We start from the raw sequence: 23,684 nt of genomic DNA, 5'->3' as shown, positions 1-23,684 counted from the left end.
ACAGATTCTGTGTGTGTGTGTGTCAGGAGTGGACAGATTCTGTGTATGTGTGTTAGGAGTGGACAGATTCTGTGTGTGTGTGTTAGGAGTGGACAGATTCTGTGTGTGTGTGTGTGTCAGGAGTGGACAGATTCTGTGTGTGTGTGTCAGGAGTGGACAGATTCTGTGTGTGTGTGTGTCAGGAGTGGACAGATTCTGTGTGTGTGTGTGTCAGGAGTGGACAGATTCTGTGTGTGTGTCAGGAGTGGACAGATTCTGTGTGTGTGTTAGGAGTGGACAGATTCTGTGTGTGTGTCAGGAGTGGACAGATTCTGTGTGTGTGTGTTAGGAGTGGACAGATTCTGTGTGTGTGTGTGTCAGGAGTGGACAGATTCTGTGTGTGTGTGTGTCAGGAGTGGACAGATTCTGTGTGTGTGTGTGTCAGGAGTGGACAGATTCTGTGTGTGTGTCAGGAGTGGACAGATTCTGTGTATGTGTGTTAGGAGTGGACAGATTCTGTGTGTGTGTGTTAGGAGTGGACAGATTCTGTGTGTGTGTGTGTCAGGAGTGGACAGATTCTGTGTGTGTGTCAGGAGTGGACAGATTCTGTGTGTGTGTTAGGAGTGGACAGATTCTGTGTGTGTGTCAGGAGTGGACAGATTCTGTGTGTGTGTGTTAGGAGTGGACAGATTCTGTGTGTGTGTGTGTCAGGAGTGGACAGATTCTGTGTGTGTGTGTGTCAGGAGTGGACAGATTCTGTGTGTGTGTGTGTCAGGAGTGGACAGATTCTGTGTGTGTGTCAGGAGTGGACAGATTCTGTGTATGTGTGTTAGGAGTGGACAGATTCTGTGTGTGTGTGTTAGGAGTGGACAGATTCTGTGTGTGTGTTAGGAGTGGACAGATTCTGTGTGTGTGTGTTAGGAGTGGACAGATTCTGTGTGTGTGTTAGGAGTGGACAGATTCTGTGTGTGTGTGTCAGGAGTGGACAGATTCTGTGTATGTGTGTTAGGAGTGGACAGATTCTGTGTGTGTGTGTGTCAGGAGTGGACAGATTCTGTGTGTGTGTGTTAGGAGTGGACAGATTCTGTGTGTGTGTGTTAGGAGTGGACAGATTCTGTGTGTGTGTGTGTCAGGAGTGGACAGATTCTGTGTATGTGTGTTAGGAGTGGACAGATTCTGTGTGTGTGTGTTAGGAGTGGACAGATTCTGTGTGTGTGTGTGTGTCAGGAGTGGACAGATTCTGTGTGTGTGTGTCAGGAGTGGACAGATTCTGTGTGTGTGTGTGTGTGTCAGGAGTGGACAGATTCTGTGTGTGTGTGTGTGTGTGTGTGTGTGTGTGTGTGTGTCAGGAGTGGACAGATTCTGTGTGTGTGTGTGTGTGTGTGTGTGTGTGTGTGTGTGTGTGTGTGTGTGTGTGGTGTGTGTGTGTGTGTGTGTGTGTGTGTGTGTGTGTGTGTGTGTGTGTCAGGAGTGGACAGATTCTGTGTGTGTGTCAGGAGTGGACAGATTCTGTGTGTGTGTGTGTGTGTGTGTGTGTGTGTGTGTGTCAGGAGTGGACAGATTCTGTGTGTGTCAGGAGTGGACAGATTCTGTGTGTGTGTGTGTGTGTGTGTGTGTGTGTGTGTGTCAGGAGTGGACAGATTCTGTGTGTGTGTCAGGAGTGGACAGATTCTGTGTGTGTGTGTGTCAGGAGTGGACAGATTCTGTGTGTGTGTGTGTGTCAGGAGTGGACAGATTCTGTGTGTGTGTGTCAGGAGTGGACAGATTCTGTGTGTGTGTGTGTGTGTGTGTGTGTGTGTGTGTGTGTGTGTGTGTGTGTGTGTGTGTCAGGAGTGGACAGATTCTGTGTGTGTCAGGAGTGGACAGATTCTGTGTGTGTGTGTGTGTGTGTGTGTGTGTGTCAGGAGTGGACAGATTCTGTGTGTGTGTGTCAGGAGTGGACAGATTCTGTGTGTGTGTGTGTCAGGAGTGGACAGATTCTGTGTGTGTGTGTCAGGAGTGGACAGATTCTGTGTGTGTGTGTCAGGAGTGGACAGATTCTGTGTGTGTGTGTGTGTGTGTCAGGAGTGGACAGATTCTGTGTGTGTGTGTGTGTGTGTGTGTGTGTGTCAGGAGTGGACAGATTCTGTGTGTGTGTGTCAGGAGTGGACAGATTCTGTGTGTGTGTGTGTGTGTGTCAGGAGCACAAAAGCTGACGAACTAGAACGGCTCTGTTTTTTTGACAGCCTTGCCGTGAAGTTTCACACAGTTTGAAGGTTCGTTTGAAGTCAAAAGATTATTTAGGCCTTCTGTACATTAAACACACACACACACACACACACACACACACACACACATTCACTCACTCACTCATTCACTAACTTACTCACTCACTCACTCACTCACTCATTCTCTCTCTCACACACACACACACACACACACATTCACTCACTCACTCATTCACTCACTCACACACACACACACACACAGTCACTCACTCACTCACTCACTCACTCACTCACTCACACACACACACACACACACTTACACATTACTCACACACACACACACACACACACACAGTCACTCACTCACTCACTCACTCACTCACACACACACACACTCACTCACTCACTCACTCACTCACTCACACTCACTCACTCACTCACTCACTCACGCTCACACACACACACACACACTCACACATTACTCTCTCACACACACACACACACACACACTCACTCACTCACTCACTCACTCACTCACGCTCACACACACACACACACACTCACACATTACTCTCTCACACACACACACACACACACACACACTTACACATTACTCACACACACACACTCACTCACTCACTCACTCACTCACTCACTCACACTCACTCACACTCACTCACTCACTCACACACTCACTCACTCACACACACTCAGTGTGGTCCTGGGATGTTTTCTCTACACAGATCTTCTTGTCCGTCCAGTGGAGAGTGTGCGCCTGAACACCCGAGACAGAGCGGAGGAGCGGCAGAGCTTTATCCAGCGAATCTCCAGCACAACCGGGACAAGAGTGAGCGCTCGCAGTCAGACGAGGAAAAGCACAGATTGTTAATTGCGAGCGCAGATATAAATCGGTCTCCATGTGGTCGCGTCAGCAGGTCTCAGACCAGCCGGCGAGGAAGTGCCTCATTTAAACACGACACGCCATATTTAACAGGGGATTTTTCCTGTTACCATCATTGTGCTTATTCACTGAGGAACGTCTGTCTCTCTCTCGCAAAAAAACAAAAACATCTCGTCATATGTGTCAATTGTTACATTTCTTGTTAGTTCAGGCAAAACTGGCGAGTTACAGCACAAGAAAAGACAAACACTGAGAACAGTTCGGCAGCAATTTTTCTAAAATTAGACAAATCTAGGATTTTGATGGATTATCGTTATTATAGATTCATGCATGATATTTTATCTTTGAGGTGATATGGTGTTTAAATAAGATCATTTGTGAAATTGTTGAAGAAGAGTTCTTTTGGTTTTTAATATCAATGGAGTCGTTTGGCAGTTTGTATTATTGGTTTTTGTAATGTAAATTGGGTAACACTTTATTTTACAGTGTCCTTGTTACATATGTTACATGTACTTACCATAGTAATAACAGTAAACTATGCATAATTACATGCAACTAACCCTCAACCAAACCCTAACCCTATAGTAAGTACATGTAGTTAATTAATATTACTCAGTACTTAAATATATAATTACACAGTAAAAGTGACACCGTAAATAAAGTGTAACCGTAAATTGTAATAAAAGGGTTTCTGAAAATCTCTCTCTCTCTCTCTCTCTCTCTCTCTCTCTCTCTCTGTCTCTCTCTCTCTCTCTCTCTCTCTCTCTCTCTCTCTCTGTCTCTCTCTCTCTCTCTCTCCTCTCTCTCTCTCTCTCTCTCTCTCTCTCTCCTCTCTCTCTCTCTCTCTCTCTCTCTCTCTCTCTCTCTCCTCTCTCTCTCCCCTCTCTCTCCTCTCTCTCTCTCTCTCTCTCTCTCTCTCTCTCTCGGTGTCTGAAGGAACGATGTATAATATCAGCGAGTTACATAACGCTCCTCTTCCTGAGGATGTCTCTTGTTCTCCAGTGGTTTTCTGTGGTTCACAGTCACTAACAAACACACACGAGCCATCTTGAGCTTTTTCCCACTGTCGTCCTCTCTGACCACACACACACACACACACACACACACAACACACACACTCAGAACGACTTTGTTTCATTATCGTTTCATAGTGAACTCAATTGAGATGGTTTCATAATTGATGAACTTTACAGTTATTGAGCAGAACTGAATTTTCTTACTCAGTGTTTTTGTCTTGTTTCCAGTCCAAATATCTCAAAATTCTTAAATCAAGATGCATTTACTAAAGTAGTACAATGCCATACACAAGTGATTTGTTGCTTTAAAAAAAAAAAAAAAAGATCTGCCAATGGGTGAGAAAAATAATCTTAATTCAAACAGAAAATAAATTATATTTCTTTTCTCACTGGCAGATAATTTTGCGTGTTTTAAGCAACAAATCTCTTAATTTTGATTTATATCCCCAGAAAATTATATCGAATGGCTTTTTACTACTTTAATTTTGAGATATTTGGACTGGAAACAAGACAAAAACACTGAGTAAGAAAGGCATGTTTGCAGTGCGATGACACTATTGTCAGAATATTCGATAAGTTTGATTACTGCATTGAAGCGTTACAGGAATGAAAGTGACGATTCAGGAGGGAAACATTATAAATCTGCTGAGCGGAGCAGAGAGATGCAAAGTGAAAGTACAAGCAAACTCTCGCGACAGATCAACGACACACAGTCCAGAGCGAGCCATGCTGTCGGAATCATTCAAACATGCCGTAAAATCAGATGATTGTGTCTGGAAAGCTTCTCACTATCCATCTGATCCCTCCCGGCAAGCAATATCCGTCACTTCACCGTCTAGGTTAACTATAGACCCGATATAGTCCGGCTATGAGGAACACACTTCTAGACAAAATAACCTTGAATGTGGTTACATGTCGTTTTTGCCAAAATAACTTGCGAGATGTCTGATATCCCATCATATAAGCAAAGTCAACAGTGATTACAAGGAGTTTGGTTTCATTTCTTCACTCATTTCATTTCTTTATCTAGTTCATGATTAGTCTATTCTATTGAATGTTCACTGACGGCCCAGATTGTGCCTTGTTTTAGCCTAGACGTCAGGGCTGTGTCTGGACGTCTTTTAAACGCAAAGACATCGAGCATCAACCGACAAAAACAAAACAAGCTTATTTCGGAATGTTCTCTGTAGTTTTGTTTTTTAAATGTGCGAACATTCCATTTTGCATTCAACATTACGGAACTGTTACATTTGAACGTTCTCTGAACATTCCGAAACAAGTTGTTACATTTAAAAAACGTTTAAATGCTCCATGAATTATGTATGAGTAACGTTTTAATGTTTAAATGTTATTAGAGACCAGGGGCTTCATTTATAAAACTGTGCGTAGGAACCTTACTAAAAGTGTACGTGCGCCCGAAAGCCAAAAATGGCGTACGCAAAAAAATATTCAGACTTATAAAATCGTGCGTACGCCAGAACCTGCGCAGAATTCACTTTATAAACCCCAGTCAGCGGAAGATTGTGCGTACATGCGTCTCCACCCGATATAACCATATATGGAGCTTACAACGCCTAGTTTTACTATGCAGATCCTCATCTACATATCATTTGCATATGATTATTCATCCACGTGATAACTTAAACGTTATCACGTGGATGAATAATCATATGCAAATGATATAAACGGTACAAGAAACATTACATTAATACAAATCAAGTAGTTGTCTATCCTTGCCTTGTTTTTGAATAGCCTACATAAATCAAATCAAATACATTTCAGAGAAAGTTTTTCTCAATCTTTTCCACTTGCCGAATTGTATTTTTAATTGATTTATATTTTTAATGTAAACAGATAGGCCTTGGGCATTATTTGCACGAAACTATTTTCTCAGACAATCTGGTATTATCATGATAAGCAATTATCTCTGTGGTTAAAACATTAAAGCACGCCACAGGAAAAGTGTTCAAAAACAATCGCATCCACAACTAATATTTCTATGATTGAATTTAAAAAAATGTTGTAACTTCAGTAATGATTTCATGTTTAAGTGTTTAACTCCATTAATTTGAATGGCATATTTAATATAAATGTTTATATCAGAAGTATTTTATTTATTTAAACTGTTATTTGCGTCAGTTTCACTAAACGGCTCAACACGCTGCCGCGGACATTTAAGAAGGAATGGATATTTGCTTCAAGTGATAGGCTTGGTGATTGAAATTGTATTTGTATAATCTTTCTGTATATGTTTAATTTCTTTAGATTTTCTGTATAAAAGTGACCAAAAATACATTTAACTCCAGCTCACCATCGGTGTCGCCAAAGTGCTCCATCTCCAAAACGTTCGTACGCATGGGTCAGAGTTTGCGTGCAGGTGCGCAAATTTTCCCGTCAAGTTTTTCTTTATAAATCCCACCTTTTGCGCAGGAACTGGCGTACGCATGTTTTCAGCCCCGTTTTGTGCGTACGCAAGCTTTATAAATGAGGCCCCAGATCTCTTAGCTTCATAGCTTTGCTAGAACGTTCCCTGTGATCTGAGTAATGACCAACACAACACACACCTGCAGGATCTGGAGAAGAGCGGATCAAACACACTACACTGACTCAAACTCAACGCATCAAGAGTCCATCTTCAGCAGATCTCCATGGACATTTGAAACACCTCACAGCTCAATACACAAACGCTAAAGTGCTGTTAGATACACACTGGCTGTTTGTTTCAACATTTGACTCCACAATCTACATTAAAACCCCAGCACGCTGAACACACTTTTCACAGCACAGTTCCTCTTTCTAAATTAAGACATTTTAGTCCTCTTTCTGACATATTAGTGCATGCAATGCAGAGACTGCAGTTTCATTTTTAACACGTTGCCATTGCATGTACTAATATGTCAGTGCAGATTATGGTTATACTTTATGGTAACACTTTATTTTACAGTGTCCTTGTTACATATGTTACATGTACTTACAATAGTATTAACAGTTAATTATGCATAATTACATGCAACTAACAAACCCTAATCCTACCCTAACCCTAGAGTAAGTACATGTAGTTGCTTAATATTACTCAGTACTTAAATATATAATTACACTGTAACAATGACACCTTAAAATAAAGTGTAACCTACTTTATTTTAAGGTGTCATTGTTACAGTGTAATTATATATTTAAGTAATGTTAAGTAACTACATGTACTTACTATAGGGTTAGGGTTTGGTTGAGGGTTAGTTGCATGTAATTATGCATAATTTACTGTTATTACTATGGTAAGTACATGTAACATAACAAGGACACTGTAAAATAAAGTGAAACCCATATTATTAGCGTTGAACTGAAACACACTTACCTGAAGCTGCAGTTCTCACACACAGAAGAACGGCTATAAGACACGTGATGCTCTTCATCTTCATCATCTTCGGTGGTGTTTGCCGGTAAAGTGTGTGTTCTGATGGACTCGACTCAAAGCTGTGGCTGATATTTCAGGGCAGTGACCAAAATATTCCACTCAATACTTCCTGTGAGAGAAATCTGCATTAGTTTGATGGAAGGAGAGAATATCTTTAACAATATTTATCAGTTTCTTGAGTTTGGGATTTTCAGACACGAATATAGCCTATAACATACATATTTTTTTACAATGTAACTTTCTTCTATACTCATGTATTTATCTATGCCGGCGTCTGTTAACTTTAATAGAGCTGAATCTTACCAAATTAACAATTTAACTAACACTTAATATGAATAATCATCATCCTGGTGTAGACATTTATAGTAACTTGATTTAGAGTAATCCTGAGACCTTCAGATCATAACATTGACATCAGATACATCCACAACTCTAGATTATGAATATAACACTCAACTGTACTGTCGGATTAAATATCGCAAAAATAGAATTCACTCGTTATGCAATTCCAATCACTTAAAAGTTGTACAAAGTTCATTACAGCGCATCTAGAAAGTTATTATAGAGCGACGAAAGCAAATACCTGTATGATCACAGTTACTGTAACTAATCACAGACATATTTCACAAACACTCACATTTAAAGAAAACACGCGAACGAGTTTTACCTCGCGCTGGAAACTCCGCACGGGCGCGCGCACAGTGATCGGCTCCTCCAGTGATCAGATCTTCCAGTCAGTCCAGCTGAACCCTCGGCAGTGACGTCATCATCCTCACACTGACCCTCCCACACACACACACACACACACAGCCTCAGTCCTATGCGCAATAATGGACCGTAAACATGGAGTGATTATCACTTGCATCATATACTAATCAATAGTTATCAGATGAACTGATTGATGATGAAGATGAAGAGGATTCTGGGACATGCGCAGAAGTTCTCACGGGTTAAACACTCGATGACGTCTCCCTCTTCAGGCCAGGACAGTTACTGACACTCATTATCCGATCTATCTATCATATGTCTATCTATATATCTATCATATGTCTGTCTGTCTGTCTATCTATCTATCATCTGTCTATCTATCTATATATCTATCATATGTCTGTCTGTCTGTCTGTCTGTCTGTCTATCTATCTATCTATCTATCTATCTATCTATTTATCTATCTATCATATGTCTGTCTGTCTGTTTGTCTATATATATATCATATGTCTGTCTGTCTGTCTGTCTGTCTGTCTGTCTGTCTACCTGTCTGTCTGTCTGTCTGTCTATCTATCTATCATCTGTCTATCTATAATCTGTCTATCTATCTATCTATCATCTGTCTATCTATCTATCTATCTATCTATCTATCTATCTATCTATCTATCTATCATATGTCTGTCTGTCTGTCTGTCTGTCTATCTATCATCTGTCTATCTATCTATATATCTATCATATGTCTGTCTATCTATCTATCTATCTATTATATGTCTGTCTGTCTGTCATCTTTCTATCTATGGACTTCACTGACAGAGAGAAGGCAGAACTCGCATCAAGAAAATAAACAAAACCCTAGGTGTTTATTTGAAACGGTGGCTAAACTAACGAAAAAGAAAGCTTCAAGCCCAGAAGTTTCCAAGCAGCACAGCAGTAATGACTTTATGAACTTCTTCACTTATAAGATTGATAATATCAGGGACAAAATTATTACTATGCAACCGTCTACTACAGTATCGCATCAGGCAGTGCATTGTAGTCTCCCTGAGGAAAAATTTGATTCATTCATTACTATAGAAGAGGAAGAATTCGCTAAACTCGTTAAATCATCTAAATCTATGTATGTTAGACACTATACCGACTAAGCTACTGAAAGAGATCAGAGGTCATAGATCCTCTTCTTAATATCATTAATTCATCTTTGTCTCTAGGATACGTACCAAAAACCTTTAAGCTGGCTATGATTAAACCGCTTGTTAAAAAAATGCAACTTGATCCTACAGAATTAGTCAATTACAGGCCGATCTCGAATCTACCTTTTCTGTCAAAGATACTAAAAAAAGCAGTGTCTTCCAGGCATGGCGCCAGGATTTCAGTTTTGGATGGGCCAGACCAATTGTGGGTGGGCCTTAAATTAAAAACGTTATCCAATCACTGTTTAACCTAATAAAAATTACTGACTAATATACTGTTATATTATCTGTGCGTATAATATAGATTTTAATAGCTTGATGCTCTTTAAATATTTTGTTGCATTGTAAAAAGTGTCGGTGCATAAGACGGACCTCTCCGCGATCGCTCTCCATGGTTCTGACCAAAGAAGAGCGCTTTGTAATCTCCATTACGCATCAAACCTGGCGTTGTCTCTTAGTGCGTTACGAAGACTCTTGAGTCTTGAGGTATAACTTAACTAAAGGTATACTACCACTAAAGGTACCATTGTCTTCAGGGCTATCATCCACTCGCGAGGCAGAGGCGCTGGCGCCCTCCTAGCAACGGCGCTGGTCGCCGAGAAAGATATGATACATCATGAGATGCGCAAATATGTCTGGAGACATGACATGTAAGACATGATTTTGACCACTTCATTGAGTTTTGTTTAGTAGAAAGACTTTTTTTTAAAAGATTTTCGTTTTGTATAAATTGTATCTTAATTTTGATCAATGTTTTACCAATCAATTGCCTGTATTTAATTAATAATAAGAAAATATATAGCAGACAATGTAATAAGGCGCCGGCATGATCACTTGCATTGCACGTGAACTGGAGGGTGCCGAAACTCAGCTTGTGCCTCACAGATTTCAGAAATATAGGCTATCTATTATAGAAAGCTTGAAATGTCTACTTTTAAACGAAAATATTCAAAACCAAAAAGAAATGGGCTCTCTGATTATGAAATCCATATGAAATGTGCATTTTTCTCGCGTTCATGGCGAGTCAGCATCGTCAGCAACTTCATCTTTGCAGCGACACATAAAACACCAGTTTATTAATAAATAATTAAATGTCTCCTCCTTGCTATTTTAGACACATTCATAATCATGACTTTTACCGGTTCTTTGTGGCTAGCAAGCGTGCGGTCGTGCGCATGACGTAAACTATCATTATCCTGTGTAGGCTATATAGCCTAAGTAGCATAATTCAAATAATATACAGGGGCGATTTATCCACGAATGGCTTAAATGAACAACGACTAGTCCGCTAAAAAAAAAAATTTTTAAGTCAGCCCTATTCCACATTTTTTCGAACCAGGCAACAGGACATCTGTGTTGAGCGAGCGGCCCTGCGGAATGAGCGAGCGGAGTGGAATATTCAGAAATGCGCTCTCCACTCACGAGCTCTGATCGGAACAAACCCGAACCACTGTCTGCTGAATTTGCGCAGAAACATAAAAATAGACATAACCAGCTTTTTAAAATGGTTTTTAAAACTAAACATTTAGACTATTTTAGCACAAATTATTACGATTTTTTATAGTTCTTGACAAAATTAGAATATATGAAACGTTTTTTTTGAAGAAGAAGAAGAAGAAGAAAAGTTTTGGGTGGGCCTGTTGAAAAGTGGGTGGGCCTAGGCCCGTCAGGCCCACCCATAACGCCGTGCCTGGTGTCTTCACAACTGTGTTCCTTTCTTGAAAGAAATGATATCTGCGAGGATTTCCAGTCAGGATTTAGACCGTACCATAGTACCGAAACAGCTCTCGTTAGAGTCACAAATGATCTGCTTTTATCATCCGATCGTGGTTGTGTCTCGCTATTAGTGTTACTCGATCTTAGTGCTGCATTTGATACTATCGACCACAACATTCTTTTAAATAGACTCGAAAATTATGTTGGCATTAGTGGAATTGCATTAGCATGGTTTAAATCATACTTATCTGACCGTTATCAGTTTGTAGCAGTAAATGATGAGATGTCTCATCGATCACAAGTTCAGTATGGCGTACCACAAGGCTCAGTACTAGGACCGCTGCTGTTCACTCTGTACATGCTACCATTAGGAGATATCATTAGGAAACATGGCATTAGCTTCCACTGTTATGCAGACGATACTCAGCTCTATATTTCTTCAAAACCTAACGAAACTTACCAATTCACAAAATTAACGGAATGACTAGCAATTTCCTACTACTAAATTCTAAAAAAACAGAGATTTTAATTATTGGACAAAAAACTTCCTCACGTAATAACCTAGAATACTGTCTAACACTTGATGGCTGCTCTGTTAAGTCTTCGTCGTCGGTTAGGAACCTGGTGTGTGTGTGTGTGTGTGTGTGTGTGTGTGTGTGTGTGTGTGTGTGTGTGTGTGTGTGTGCTCTTTGACCAATCTTTCATTTGAAAACTAAAAACTGTAAAACCGCATTTTTCCATCTTAAAAAATATCTAAATTACGCCATATGCTCTCATTGACAAATGCGGAACAGATAGTTCATGCGTTCATGACCTCAAGGCTAGATTATTGTAATGCTGTACTGGGTGGTTGCCCTGCACGCTTAATAAACAAACTACAGCTGGTCCAAAACGCAGCAGCTCGAGTTCTTACCAGAACCAGGAAGTATGACCATATTAGCCCGGTTCTGTCAACACTGCATTGGCTCCCTATTAAACATTGCATCAATTTTAAAATATTGCTGATTACTTACAAAGCACTAAATGGTTTAGCTCCGCAGTACTTGAGCGAGCTCTTAACGCATTAGTCCTTCACGTCTATTGCGATCTCAAAATTCCGGCCAGTTGATAATACCTAGAATATCAAAATCGACTGCTGGCGGCAGATCCTTCTCCTATTTAGCACCAAAACTCTGGAACAATCTTCCTACCATTGTCCGGGAAGCAGACACACTCTGTAAAAGTTCAAAGCTAGACTAAAAACACATCTCTTTGACCTAGCATACACATAATACATTATAGACTTTTATAATTCAGTGTTAGGCTGCATAGATTAGGTCAGCCGGAACCGGGAACACTTCCCATAAATCCTGATGTACTCGTTACATCATAAGAAGAATGGCGTCTACGCTAATATTAGTCTCTCTGTTTATCCAAGGTTTACCGCAGTCCGCCGGATCCAGGCCGGATCCAGGCCGGATCCAGATCAGGTGGTGGACCTGCGCCTGCACACGTCCATGACGCATCCCTGAAGTGCCAGCCTCATCAGCCCTGTGAAGGCCTCATCGACACAACTGATCCTCAACAAACTCATCTCCATACCGGCGTGACTCCGACCTCCAACCAGATGAACTGAATGATATTCTGAATGTTCTGATCCAATCTGACCTCTGACCTGTAACGCTGCCTGAATCATAATCACACACTGTTCGCTCGCTGGCCAGAGGAGAACTGAGCGACTGAGCCTGGGTTCTCCCAAGGTTTTATTCTCCATTCTGTCCCTGATGGAGTTTTGGTTCCTTGCCACTGTCGCCTTGGCTTTTGGCTTGCTTAGTTGGGGACATTTCATATTCAACAATATTATTGATCTGCCTTATTAAGGTGGACGATGATGCAATTTTCTTCTAGAAACAAACTTTGTTGTATTATTTTCATGTTATCACTGTAAAGCTGCTTTGATACAATCTGTATTGTAAAAAGTGCTTTATAAATAAAGGTGACTTAACTTGTCTGTCTGTCTATCTATCATCTATCTATCATCTGTCTATCTATCTATCTATCTATCTATCTATCTATCTATCTATCTATCTATCTATCTATCTATCTATCTATCATCTATCTCTGTCTATCTCTCTATCTATCTATCTATTTCTCTCTCTATCTATCTATCTATCTATCTATCTATCTATCTATCTATCTATCTATCTATCTATCTATCTATCTATCTGTCTATCTATCTATCTATCATATGTCTGTCTGTCTGTCTATCTATCTATCTATCTATCTATCTATGTCTATCTATCTATTTATCTATCTATCTATCATATGTCTGTCTGTCTGTCTGTCTATCTATCTATCTATCTATCTATCTATCTATCTATCTATCTATCTATCTATCTATATATATACTGTATATATATAACACAGTGTTTAATTATTTTAAAAATAGAGTGTTTTTTTGGACATTTAAGGGCCTGCCTGATATGTAGCAGCTACTGTACATATATGATTGGTGGATTTGTAAGATTGCGATTCCCATTTCATTACAATGGCAGGCCATTTGCCAACTTAGCAGACGTTACAAACATTCCATGTCAGATATTTATAGAACATACGTGCATATCTGACATGTTTTGAAAACTGAGTGGATCATTTCTTGCATGTGATGAATCACACAATGAAACAATGTTAAGAAGTTGTGAAGAATTTGACAATTTCACTGAGAATCAACTCATAAGTTTTGATCAATAAGTCATGTGCATTTAGTTATTGTTCAAATAACAGACAATTGTACAAACTTTTTTCCATGTGATTTGCCAAAATAAGTTCTAATGTGTACTATTGAAATACATATTCATCTGACTTAACTTTTTAAATGGACTATTACCAATTTCACTCATTAGAAATGATGGACAATCATGTGTTGTTTTTAAAGAGATAAAAGTGAGTGTATGTCCTTCAGTCTTCAAAGCTGCTTCTGATGTACGTGAACAAACAACATGAAGTCCATTCTGCACGTATCCCGTCCACACACACTCAATCGCAGGAAACACTGCTCTGTCTGTCGGTCTGAACGCGGTGCCACTCGTTTCCATGTCATCAGCAAACAACACATTACACAAAGGGAAAGTGTCTGCGCGAGGCCCTGGCTTTCCTTATGGCCCTCAGAGGATCCGTCAAGGACGCGAGTGACAGGCGGGAGTTTAGGTTAGACGGAGCCCGTTTGCTGAAGCTGATTTATGATTTACTTACTATAAGATTGAAAAAATGTGCATGTAAACGCAGTTTTCTTGACCCATGAGGTCTTTGCATATAGAGGCAATGAATTGCAAAGAAACAAAATGTACATTTTTAAGACAAAAGATTTATTGATTTTCAGTTTCATTGATGTTGGAGTATTTTTGAGTAAGGATGCATAAATTAAGGCCCCCTCGAAAAAACCTGCAACGTGGTTATTTGTTTTCACCATAATGTTTCCTAGTTTGAAATGTTGCTTTATGAAAAGTATTTGCAAATGGGGACACATTTTGCCCAACAGAACTAATAACACGCTGCATCTTTCATGTAGTATGTATGATGTTGTGGGTGTATTTCCATACTAGTTTTACTTGATCTTAGTGCTGCATTCGACACTATAGATCAGAAAATACTCTTAGATCGACCACAGAATACACTGGTATTCAGGCATTGAGCTGGTTTAGATCGTATCTATCAGACCGTTACCATTTTGTCTACTTAAACAGGGAAAAATTGTAAGATAATGTCATTAAATTATGGAGTGCCTCAAGGCTCGGTGTTCGGCCCTCTGCTATTTTTAATATATATGCTGCCACTTGGTAATATTATAAGAAAACATGGAATTAATTTCCACTGTTATGCCGATTAAACTCACTTATATATTTCATCACGACCATATGAAATCTCTAAAGTATCCAAGTTGACAGAGTGTGTTAAAGATATAAAATATTGGATGACCACTAATTTTCTTCTAATAAATTCAGATAAGACTGAGGTATTACTTACTGGACCAAAAACCTGTACACTGAATCTCTTAGAATATAATTTGCATTTGGAAGGATGTACTGTAACTTCATCCTCTACAGTTAAAGACCTGGAGTTATATTAGACAACAACTTTGTCATTCGAAATTCATATTTCATATGTTACAAAAACAGCCTTCTTCCACCTCAGAAACATCGCTAAAGTTAGTTCATGCATTCATGACCTCGAGACTGTAATGCATTACTAGCTGGTTGTCCTTCATCCTCAATAAACAAGCTACAATTAGTCCAAAACGCAGCTGCTAGAGTTCTAACTAAGAAAATATGATCATATTTTATTATCTCTACACTGGTTACCTATTATACTCCAATTATAAGACCTATAAGGCCCTAAACGGTTTAGCTCCTGTGCATTTAAATGATCTTCTATCGCCTTACTATCCATCACACTCTTTAAGATCACAAAACTCTGGGCTTCTGGTGCCTAGAATATCGAAGTCATCTGACTCCTAAACTCTGGAATAGCCTTCCTGATAATGTCCGTGGCTCAGACTCACTCTGCCAGTTTAAATGTAGATTAATTTAGCATTCATATAATGCTTCTCGTAACTTTATACTCCTGTTATATCAGATTAAATGCGCATGATTATCTTAGCTTAATGTCACCAACAGCAGCTACGCTAATATTTTCCATGTGCTTTTTTGTTTTGAAACAATATGCTTTGTGAAATGCGCTATACAAATAAATGTGAAGTTGAATTTGACTCTCAGCAGCACACCTATGAACACACACACACACACACACCATACTGTACAAACTGTATATTCTCTCCCCTTACACTAATTCTATCCATCACACACACACTCCTCAAATTAAGCCTCTCTCTCTCACACACACACACACACACACACTCACACACATTCTCCTCAAACTAAGCCTCACACACACACACACACACACACACACACATTCTCCTCAAATTAAGCCACACACACACATTTCCTTCCAGGATGTTTTCAGGTATGCGTCTGCGAGTGTGTGACATTCCACACATAAGCTGACGTTTGTTCTTCAGGACACATTCTCTTCCTCTTCCTCCTCTTCTCCAGACGAGTGTTCCTCAGAGGAAACCTGGAGAAGTGTTGTTCTGCTCACGGGAAGCGTGCGAGAGAAGTGTGTGTGTGTGTGAGGATCCAGTGATGAGATGATCCCGCAGCCGTTGGAAGTAAAAACAACTGGATCCCGTGCTTTCAGAACCCGTGAGTCTGAAACACCAGGAAACATCCTCACCGTGTTTGTGTTGTTTGGACACCTTGGGGTTTAATTATCATTATCAGCATGATCTTGTTCAGTTCAGTGAGCAGTTCTGTCCACTAGAGAGAAGTGCTGACACCAGAGCAGCAGTTATTATAGTTAATAACTAAACCTAAAACCATTAAAGTCCCCCTGTAGTCAATCATTTTATCCCTTAAAACACATCTTTGATCACCAAAATCACATATGTAAAAGTTTTTTTTCTTGAAAAATGTCTTAAAATATCTCGACTGCAACTCGACACCCTTGCCTCATTTAGTATGCGCGGTTCTATGAATATGCAAATGAGCCCCGCCTCCACTCACTCACTCAGCTCAGAGATCCACTGGTTGACGATCACAAGTTGATCTGATTGGTTACAAGGTAGTTTGTGACGTCAGAAACACCAGCGATTTCAAAGCGTGTTTTTGAGACTGTCTTTGGTTCACTGCAGTTTTAAGGAGGAAATACTCAGCAATGCTGTCGACTTATGAATTTACACATGCTTTGACTTAAAGCATATTAAAAACACCACATAGACACATAAACAACATTAAAAGCTGGATTTACACCACAGGGGGACTTTGAAAAACATTTTCATTACTTGAAATAGAATAAACTTTAACTGAAGGAAAACAAAGTAGCCTTTCAGCTAGTTGCAGCATTTCACATTTTCATTTAGTTTATTTTGATCCATCAAAATGACAAACTAAAACTTAAAGAAAAATGAATAAAAACTATAGTTTATTAAATATTTAATATTTTGATTAAAGCTTTCAAATTTAAAGGAAAAAGGAAAGAATAAAAATAAAAAATGAACTCAAAATATTAATTAAAACTATGATACTAAAATAATACTGAGACTGCTGGGTTATGCATGTTAATGCCAAAAAGAATCAAATATTCATTTACATTCAAGTAAAAATATAAGAAGTGGTATTTTGAACTTTGAGCGTCGTAACTTTGCAGATGTTGTTTATGCTGAAACAGCAACATTACACACTAACTAAAGTTAAAAGAGTGAAATCATAATCAGCCACCTCTTTAAAGGTTTATAAGTGGTTTATAAGTCCTTATGGGGTTTTTACTTCCGGAACAGGCTTTGACCGCGGCTCAACCAATCACAATCAAGGAACGTAACTATCCGTTTTATAATCATATAATCAATCAAACTGTAGAGATGTTTTTCAATCTTGTGCACAAAAGAACAAGAACTTGTGAAGGTTTGCTTGATTAAAGTCTGGATCGGTGTGTTTGACCAATGAATGCACACACACACACACACACACACACACACACACACACACACACACACACACACACACACACAGAGAAGGGCATTTCTGGATGTGGAGTCTGAAGGTTTTTGAATCCTTCTGTAGTGTGAAGAGAGTATATACTAGAGTCTATAAAGACAGAGATGGCGAGTATATATACTGTATGAGAAAAAATGCAAAAGAAACCAGGGTTTGTCGTCAACTGCTTTTTACTTCAGCTCATCAATAGCTTTCTCAACAATTGCAAATACTTCGTCCACCGGCAGCTCAGAGTTTATCTGGAGGAGGAGAGAGAAATCATTCATCGGGTTAAACAGAGAACAATTAACACAGACGATCAATGGCTACGCTTACATGCAACCAAATAATCCGTTAGTAATGGGACTGACGGCTCAATCGGACTGAAAAGCCTTCATGTAAACGCCTTAATCGATCCGAATGAGCTCGATCCCAATGACATTTCGATCCGATTGAAAGGGGTGTTTATTTCTTTTCTAATCCGATCGAGAGAATATGTAAACACTGATCGGATTGAAAACCGAAACTGAATGGACTGCGCATGTGCAATGATGTAGAAATAGTGTAATGATGTAGAAATAGTGTAATGATGTAGAAATAGCATAATGATGTAGAAATAGCGTAATGATGTAGAAATAGCGTAATGATGTAGAAATAGAGTAATGGCAGAAATAGCGTAACGATGTAGAAATAGCATAATGACGTAGAAATAGCGTAATGATGTAGAAATAGCGTAATGACGTAGAAATAGCGTAATGATGTAGAAATAGTGTAATGATGTAGAAATAGCATAATGACGTAGAAATAGCGTAATGATGTAGAAATAGCATAATGACGTAGAAATAGCGTAATGATGTAGAAATAGCGTACTGACGTAGAAATAGCGTAATGATGTAGAAATAGCGTAATAACGTAGTAATAGCGTAATGACGTAGAAATAGCGTAATGACGTAGAAATAGAGTAATGACGTAGAAATAGAGTAATGACGTAGAAATAGTGTAATGACGTAGAAATAGCGTAATGACGTAGAAATAGTGTAATGAGGTAGAAATAGCGTAATGATGTAGAAATAGCGTAATGATGTAGAAATAGCGTAATGACGTAGAAATAGCGTAATGATGTAGAAATAGCATAATGATGTAGAAATAGCGTAATGACGTAGAAATAGTGTAATGACGTAGAAATAGCGTAATGATGTAGAAATAGTGTAATGATGTAGAAATAGTGTAATGATGTAGAAATAGCGTAATGACGTAGAAATAGAGTAATGACGTAGAAATAGAGTAATGATGACGTAGAAATAGTGTAATGACGTAGAAATAGCGTAATGACGTAGAAATAGCGTAATGACGTAGTAATAGCGTAATGACGTAGAAATAGCGTAATGACGTAGAAATAGCGTAATGACGTAGAAATAGAGTAATGACGTAGAAATAGTGTAATGACGTAGAAATAGCGTAATGACGTAGAAATAGTGTAATGACGTAGTAATAGTGTAATGACGTAGAAATAGCGTAATGAGGTAGAAATAGCGTAATGACGTAGAAATAGTGTAATGACGTAGTAATAGTGTAATGACGTAGAAATAGCGTAATGAGGTAGAAATAGCGTAATGACGTAGTAATAGCGTAATGACGTAGAAATAGTGTAATGACGTAGAAATAGCGTAATGACGTAGAAATAGCGTAATGGCAGAAATAGTGTAATGATGTAGAAATAGCGCAATGATGTTGAAATAGCGTAATGACGTAGAAATAGCGTAATGATGTAGAAATAGCGTAATGATGTAGAAATAGCGTAATGACGTAGAAATAGCGCAATGATGTTGAAATAGCGTAATGACGTAGAAATAGCGTAATGATGTAGTAATAGTGTAATGATGTAGAAATAGGGTAATGATGTAGAAATAGCGCAATGATGTTGATATAGCGTAATGACGTAGAAATAGCGTAATGACGTAGAAATAGCGCAATGATGTTGAAATAGCGTAATGACGTAGAAATAGCGTAATGACGTAGAAATAGCGTAATGATGTAGAAATAGCGCAATGATGTTGAAATAGCGTAATGACGTAGAAATAGCGTAATGACGTAGAAATAGCGTAATAACGTAGAAATAGTGTAATGACGTAGAAATAGCGTAATGACGTAGAAATAGTGTAATGACGTAGTAATAGCGTAATGACGTAGAAATAGCGTAATGACGTAGAAATAGCGTAATGACGTAGAAATAGAGTAATGACGTAGAAATAGTGTAATGACGTAGAAATAGCGTAATGACGTAGAAATAGTGTAATGACGTAGTAATAGTGTAATGACGTAGAAATAGCGTAATGAGGTAGAAATAGCGTAATGACGTAGTAATAGCGTAATGACGTAGAAATAGTGTAATGACGTAGAAATAGCGTAATGACGTAGAAATAGCGTAATGGCAGAAATAGTGTAATGATGTAGAAATAGCGCAATGATGTTGAAATAGCGTAATGACGTAGAAATAGCGTAATGATGTAGAAATAGCGTAATGATGTAGAAATAGCGTAATGACGTAGAAATAGCGCAATGATGTTGAAATAGCGTAATGACGTAGAAATAGCGTAATGATGTAGTAATAGTGTAATGATGTAGAAATAGGGTAATGATGTAGAAATAGCGTAATGACGTAGAAATAGCGTAATGACGTAGAAATAGAGTAATGACGTAGAAATAGTGTAATGACGTAGAAATAGCGTAATGACGTAGAAATAGTGTAATGACGTAGTAATAGTGTAATGACGTAGAAATAGCGTAATGAGGTAGAAATAGCGTAATGACGTAGTAATAGCGTAATGACGTAGAAATAGTGTAATGACGTAGAAATAGCGTAATGACGTAGAAATAGCGTAATGGCAGAAATAGTGTAATGATGTAGAAATAGCGCAATGATGTTGAAATAGCGTAATGACGTAGAAATAGCGTAATGATGTAGAAATAGCGTAATGATGTAGAAATAGCGTAATGACGTAGAAATAGCGCAATGATGTTGAAATAGCGTAATGACGTAGAAATAGCGTAATGATGTAGTAATAGTGTAATGATGTAGAAATAGGGTAATGATGTAGAAATAGCGCAATGATGTTGATATAGCGTAATGACGTAGAAATAGCGTAATGACGTAGAAATAGCGCAATGATGTTGAAATAGCGTAATGACGTAGAAATAGCGTAATGACGTAGAAATAGCGTAATGATGTAGAAATAGCGCAATGATGTTGAAATAGCGTAATGACGTAGAAATATCGTAATGACGTAGAAATAGCGTAATGACGTAGAAATAGTGTAATGATGTAGTAATAGCGTAATGACGTAGAAATAGTGTAATGATGTAGAAATAGCGTAATGGCGTAGAAATAGTGTAATGAGGTAGAAATAGCGTAATGACGTAGTAATAGCGTAATGACGTAGAAATAGCGTAATGATGTAGAAATAGTGTAATGACGTAGAAATAGTGTAATGACGTAGAAATAGTGTAATGACGTAGAAATAGCGTAATGACGTAGTAATAGCGTAATGACGTAGAAATAGCGTAATGACGTAGTAATAGCGTAATGACGTAGAAATAGCGTAATGACGTAGAAATAGCGTAATGACGTAGAAATAGCGTAATGATGTAGAAATAGCGTAATGATGTAGAAATAGCGTAATGATGTAGAAATAGCGTAATGACGTAGAAATAGCGTAATGACGTAGAAATAGCGTAATGACGTAGTAATAGCGTAATGACGTAGTAATAGCGTAATGACGTAGAAATAGTGTAATGATGTAGTAATAGCGTAATGACGTAGAAATAGTGTAATGATGTAGAAATAGCGTAATGGCGTAGAAATAGTGTAATGAGGTAGAAATAGCGTAATGACGTAGTAATAGCGTAATGACGTAGAAATAGTGTAATGACGTAGAAATAGTGTAATGACGTAGAAATAGTGTAATGACGTAGAAATAGCGTAATGACGTAGAAATAGTGTAATGACGTAGAAATAGCGTAATGACGTAGTAATAGCGTAATGACGTAGAAATAGCGTAATGACGTAGTAATAGCGTAATGACGTAGAAATAGCGTAATGACGTAGAAATAGCGTAATGACGTAGAAATAGCGTAATGACGTAGAAATAGCGTAATGACGTAGTAATAGCGTAATGACGTAGTAATAGCGTAATGACGTATAAATAGCTTGATGACGTAGTAATAGCGTAATGACGTAGAAATAGCGTGATGACGTAGGAATAGCTTAATGACGTAGAAATAGCTTGATGACGTAGTAATAGCATGATGACGTAGAAATAGCGTGATGACGTAGAAATAGCTTAATGACGTAGTAATAGCGTAATGACGTAGAAATAGCTTAATGACGTAGAAATAGCGTAATGACGTAGTAATAGCGTAATGACGTAGAAATAGCTTAATGACGTAGAAATAGCTTGATGACGTAGTAATAGCGTGATGACGTAGAAATAGCGTGATGATGTAGTAATAGCGTAATGACGTAGTAATAGCGTGATGACGTAGAAATAGCGTGATGATGTAGTAATAGCGTAATGACGTAGTAATAGCGTAATGACGTAGAAATAGCGTAATGACGTAGAAATAGCGTAACCCGATCACATGTTCAGCGTTCATGTAAACACTGCGTTCAGATTCATCAATCGGAATGAATTCAGTCGGATTGAAACAGAAGTTGTGCATGTAAACGTAGCCAGTGAGATGTTTTGCTGAATGATGTTTCTCAGGAGAATATAATGCCTCGTCACCTTCCGCACGATGCCGCGCTTCTCGTAGTAAGCGATGACGGGTTCGGTGGCTTTGTAATACAGATCCAGCCTCTTCTTAATGGTCTCCTCGTTGTCGTCGGCTCGGCCGCTGGTCTCTCCGCGCTTCATGAGTCTCTTCACCATCGTCTCGCCCTTCGCATCGATGTACAACAGCAGAGCCGGAGCACCGATCTGAGCCAACACACACATCAGGTCAAACTCAGGAGATTCAGGACAGCATTAAACACATACCAGACTCAAGCTTTCACTGATTTCACTTTTGTTTTGTAATCGACACAAATGTGATATTTGTGTTTCACCTGAAATGTTCATCATTCTTCAGAGGGTTATATAGAATCAAAATGAATTTCAGAAGTTTTAATGTTTTTTAAAGAAGTCTCTTCTGCAATAAATAAAAAATTTGATTAAAATATTATTACAATTTAAAATCAGCTGTTGTCTATGTGAATATATAATAAAGTGTAATTTATTCCAGTGATAAAAGCTGAATTTACAGCATCATTACTCCAGTCTTCAGTGGTTTTTTTGTTGTTTTTTTTAATCAAATAAATGCATCATTGTTGAATAAAGGAGAAAAAAAATCTAAATTTTGAAATGTACTGTATATTTTTTTTTACATGCTAAAAAAAAAAGTTCAACCCTGTTGTTATGCAGTGAAACTTCTGCTATATTCAAGTAAATTGTGTGGTTTATCACAAGACACAACAGAACAGGGGCCGGTTTCACAGAGATAGACTTTGACTATGGCTTAGATATAGTAGATAGTCAGACTTCAGATAGACATCTAAATCAGACACTTAAAGACTCTGACTATCTTAAGTAGGACTACACTGCAATGCATTCTGGGTAAAATAAGACACTTTTCAAAACAAAAAACCTGGCGGATCGAGTAAGCGCATTCAGCCGCTCAGTGCAGTTTACCCCAGCGGAGAATATGTGTTTGTTGGAGGAGTTTAACAGTTACAAGGACATTTTACTTGGGAAATTTAGTGGACAATGTAGTAACAAGAAGAAATGTTTAAATTATGAGCCATTTTCCCTTTTCTTTTGGCTGTTTGTAATGTAACTGATTGTTACTGCTGGTTGCCAAGGTAACAGAGTCTTAGACCTGTAAGGGGTCTAATGTTTTAGGTCTAAAGTCAGTCTTTATTTTAGTGAAACAGTCTAACTTGCATTAGACT

General features: G+C 38.5%; 2 protein-coding genes across 8 annotated transcripts in view; both read right to left on the bottom strand.

Moving 5' to 3' along the window:
• Window positions 1-8,290, bottom strand: part of eng (endoglin) — a 71,800-nt gene extending 63,510 nt beyond the window's left edge. For 2 of the 4 annotated variants that reach the window (XR_013821327.1, XM_079872154.1), the window contains exons 1-2: window positions 8,153-8,290; window positions 7,456-7,624 (exon numbers count right to left, since the gene is read on the bottom strand). Coding sequence is in view for 2 of the 4 variants with exons in the window: in XM_079872154.1 (XP_079728280.1) it covers window positions 7,456-7,522 (67 nt within the window). In the remaining 2 variants the exon portion in view is untranslated. The remainder of the gene's footprint in view (window positions 1-7,455; window positions 7,625-8,152) is intronic. The other 2 variants (XR_013821328.1, XM_079872153.1) reach the window with 1 other exon arrangement.
• A 9,581-nt stretch (window positions 8,291-17,871) lies between these two features.
• Window positions 17,872-23,684, bottom strand: part of ak1 (adenylate kinase 1) — a 25,696-nt gene continuing 19,883 nt past the window's right edge. For all 4 annotated transcript variants that reach the window (XM_079872167.1, XM_079872169.1, XM_079872170.1 and 1 more), the window contains exons 6-7: window positions 22,483-22,674; window positions 17,872-17,958 (exon numbers count right to left, since the gene is read on the bottom strand). In XM_079872167.1, the coding sequence (XP_079728293.1) occupies window positions 17,890-17,958; window positions 22,483-22,674 (261 nt within the window). In that variant the 3' untranslated portion in view covers window positions 17,872-17,889. The remainder of the gene's footprint in view (window positions 17,959-22,482; window positions 22,675-23,684) is intronic.

The sequence above is a fragment of the Squalius cephalus genome, assembly GCF_949319135.1.
Source record: "Squalius cephalus genome assembly, chromosome: 5".
Taxonomy (NCBI): domain Eukaryota; kingdom Metazoa; phylum Chordata; class Actinopteri; order Cypriniformes; family Leuciscidae; genus Squalius; species Squalius cephalus.
The sequence above is the reverse complement of the archived record's forward strand: the minus strand, read 5'-3'. Positions and strand labels throughout refer to the sequence as shown.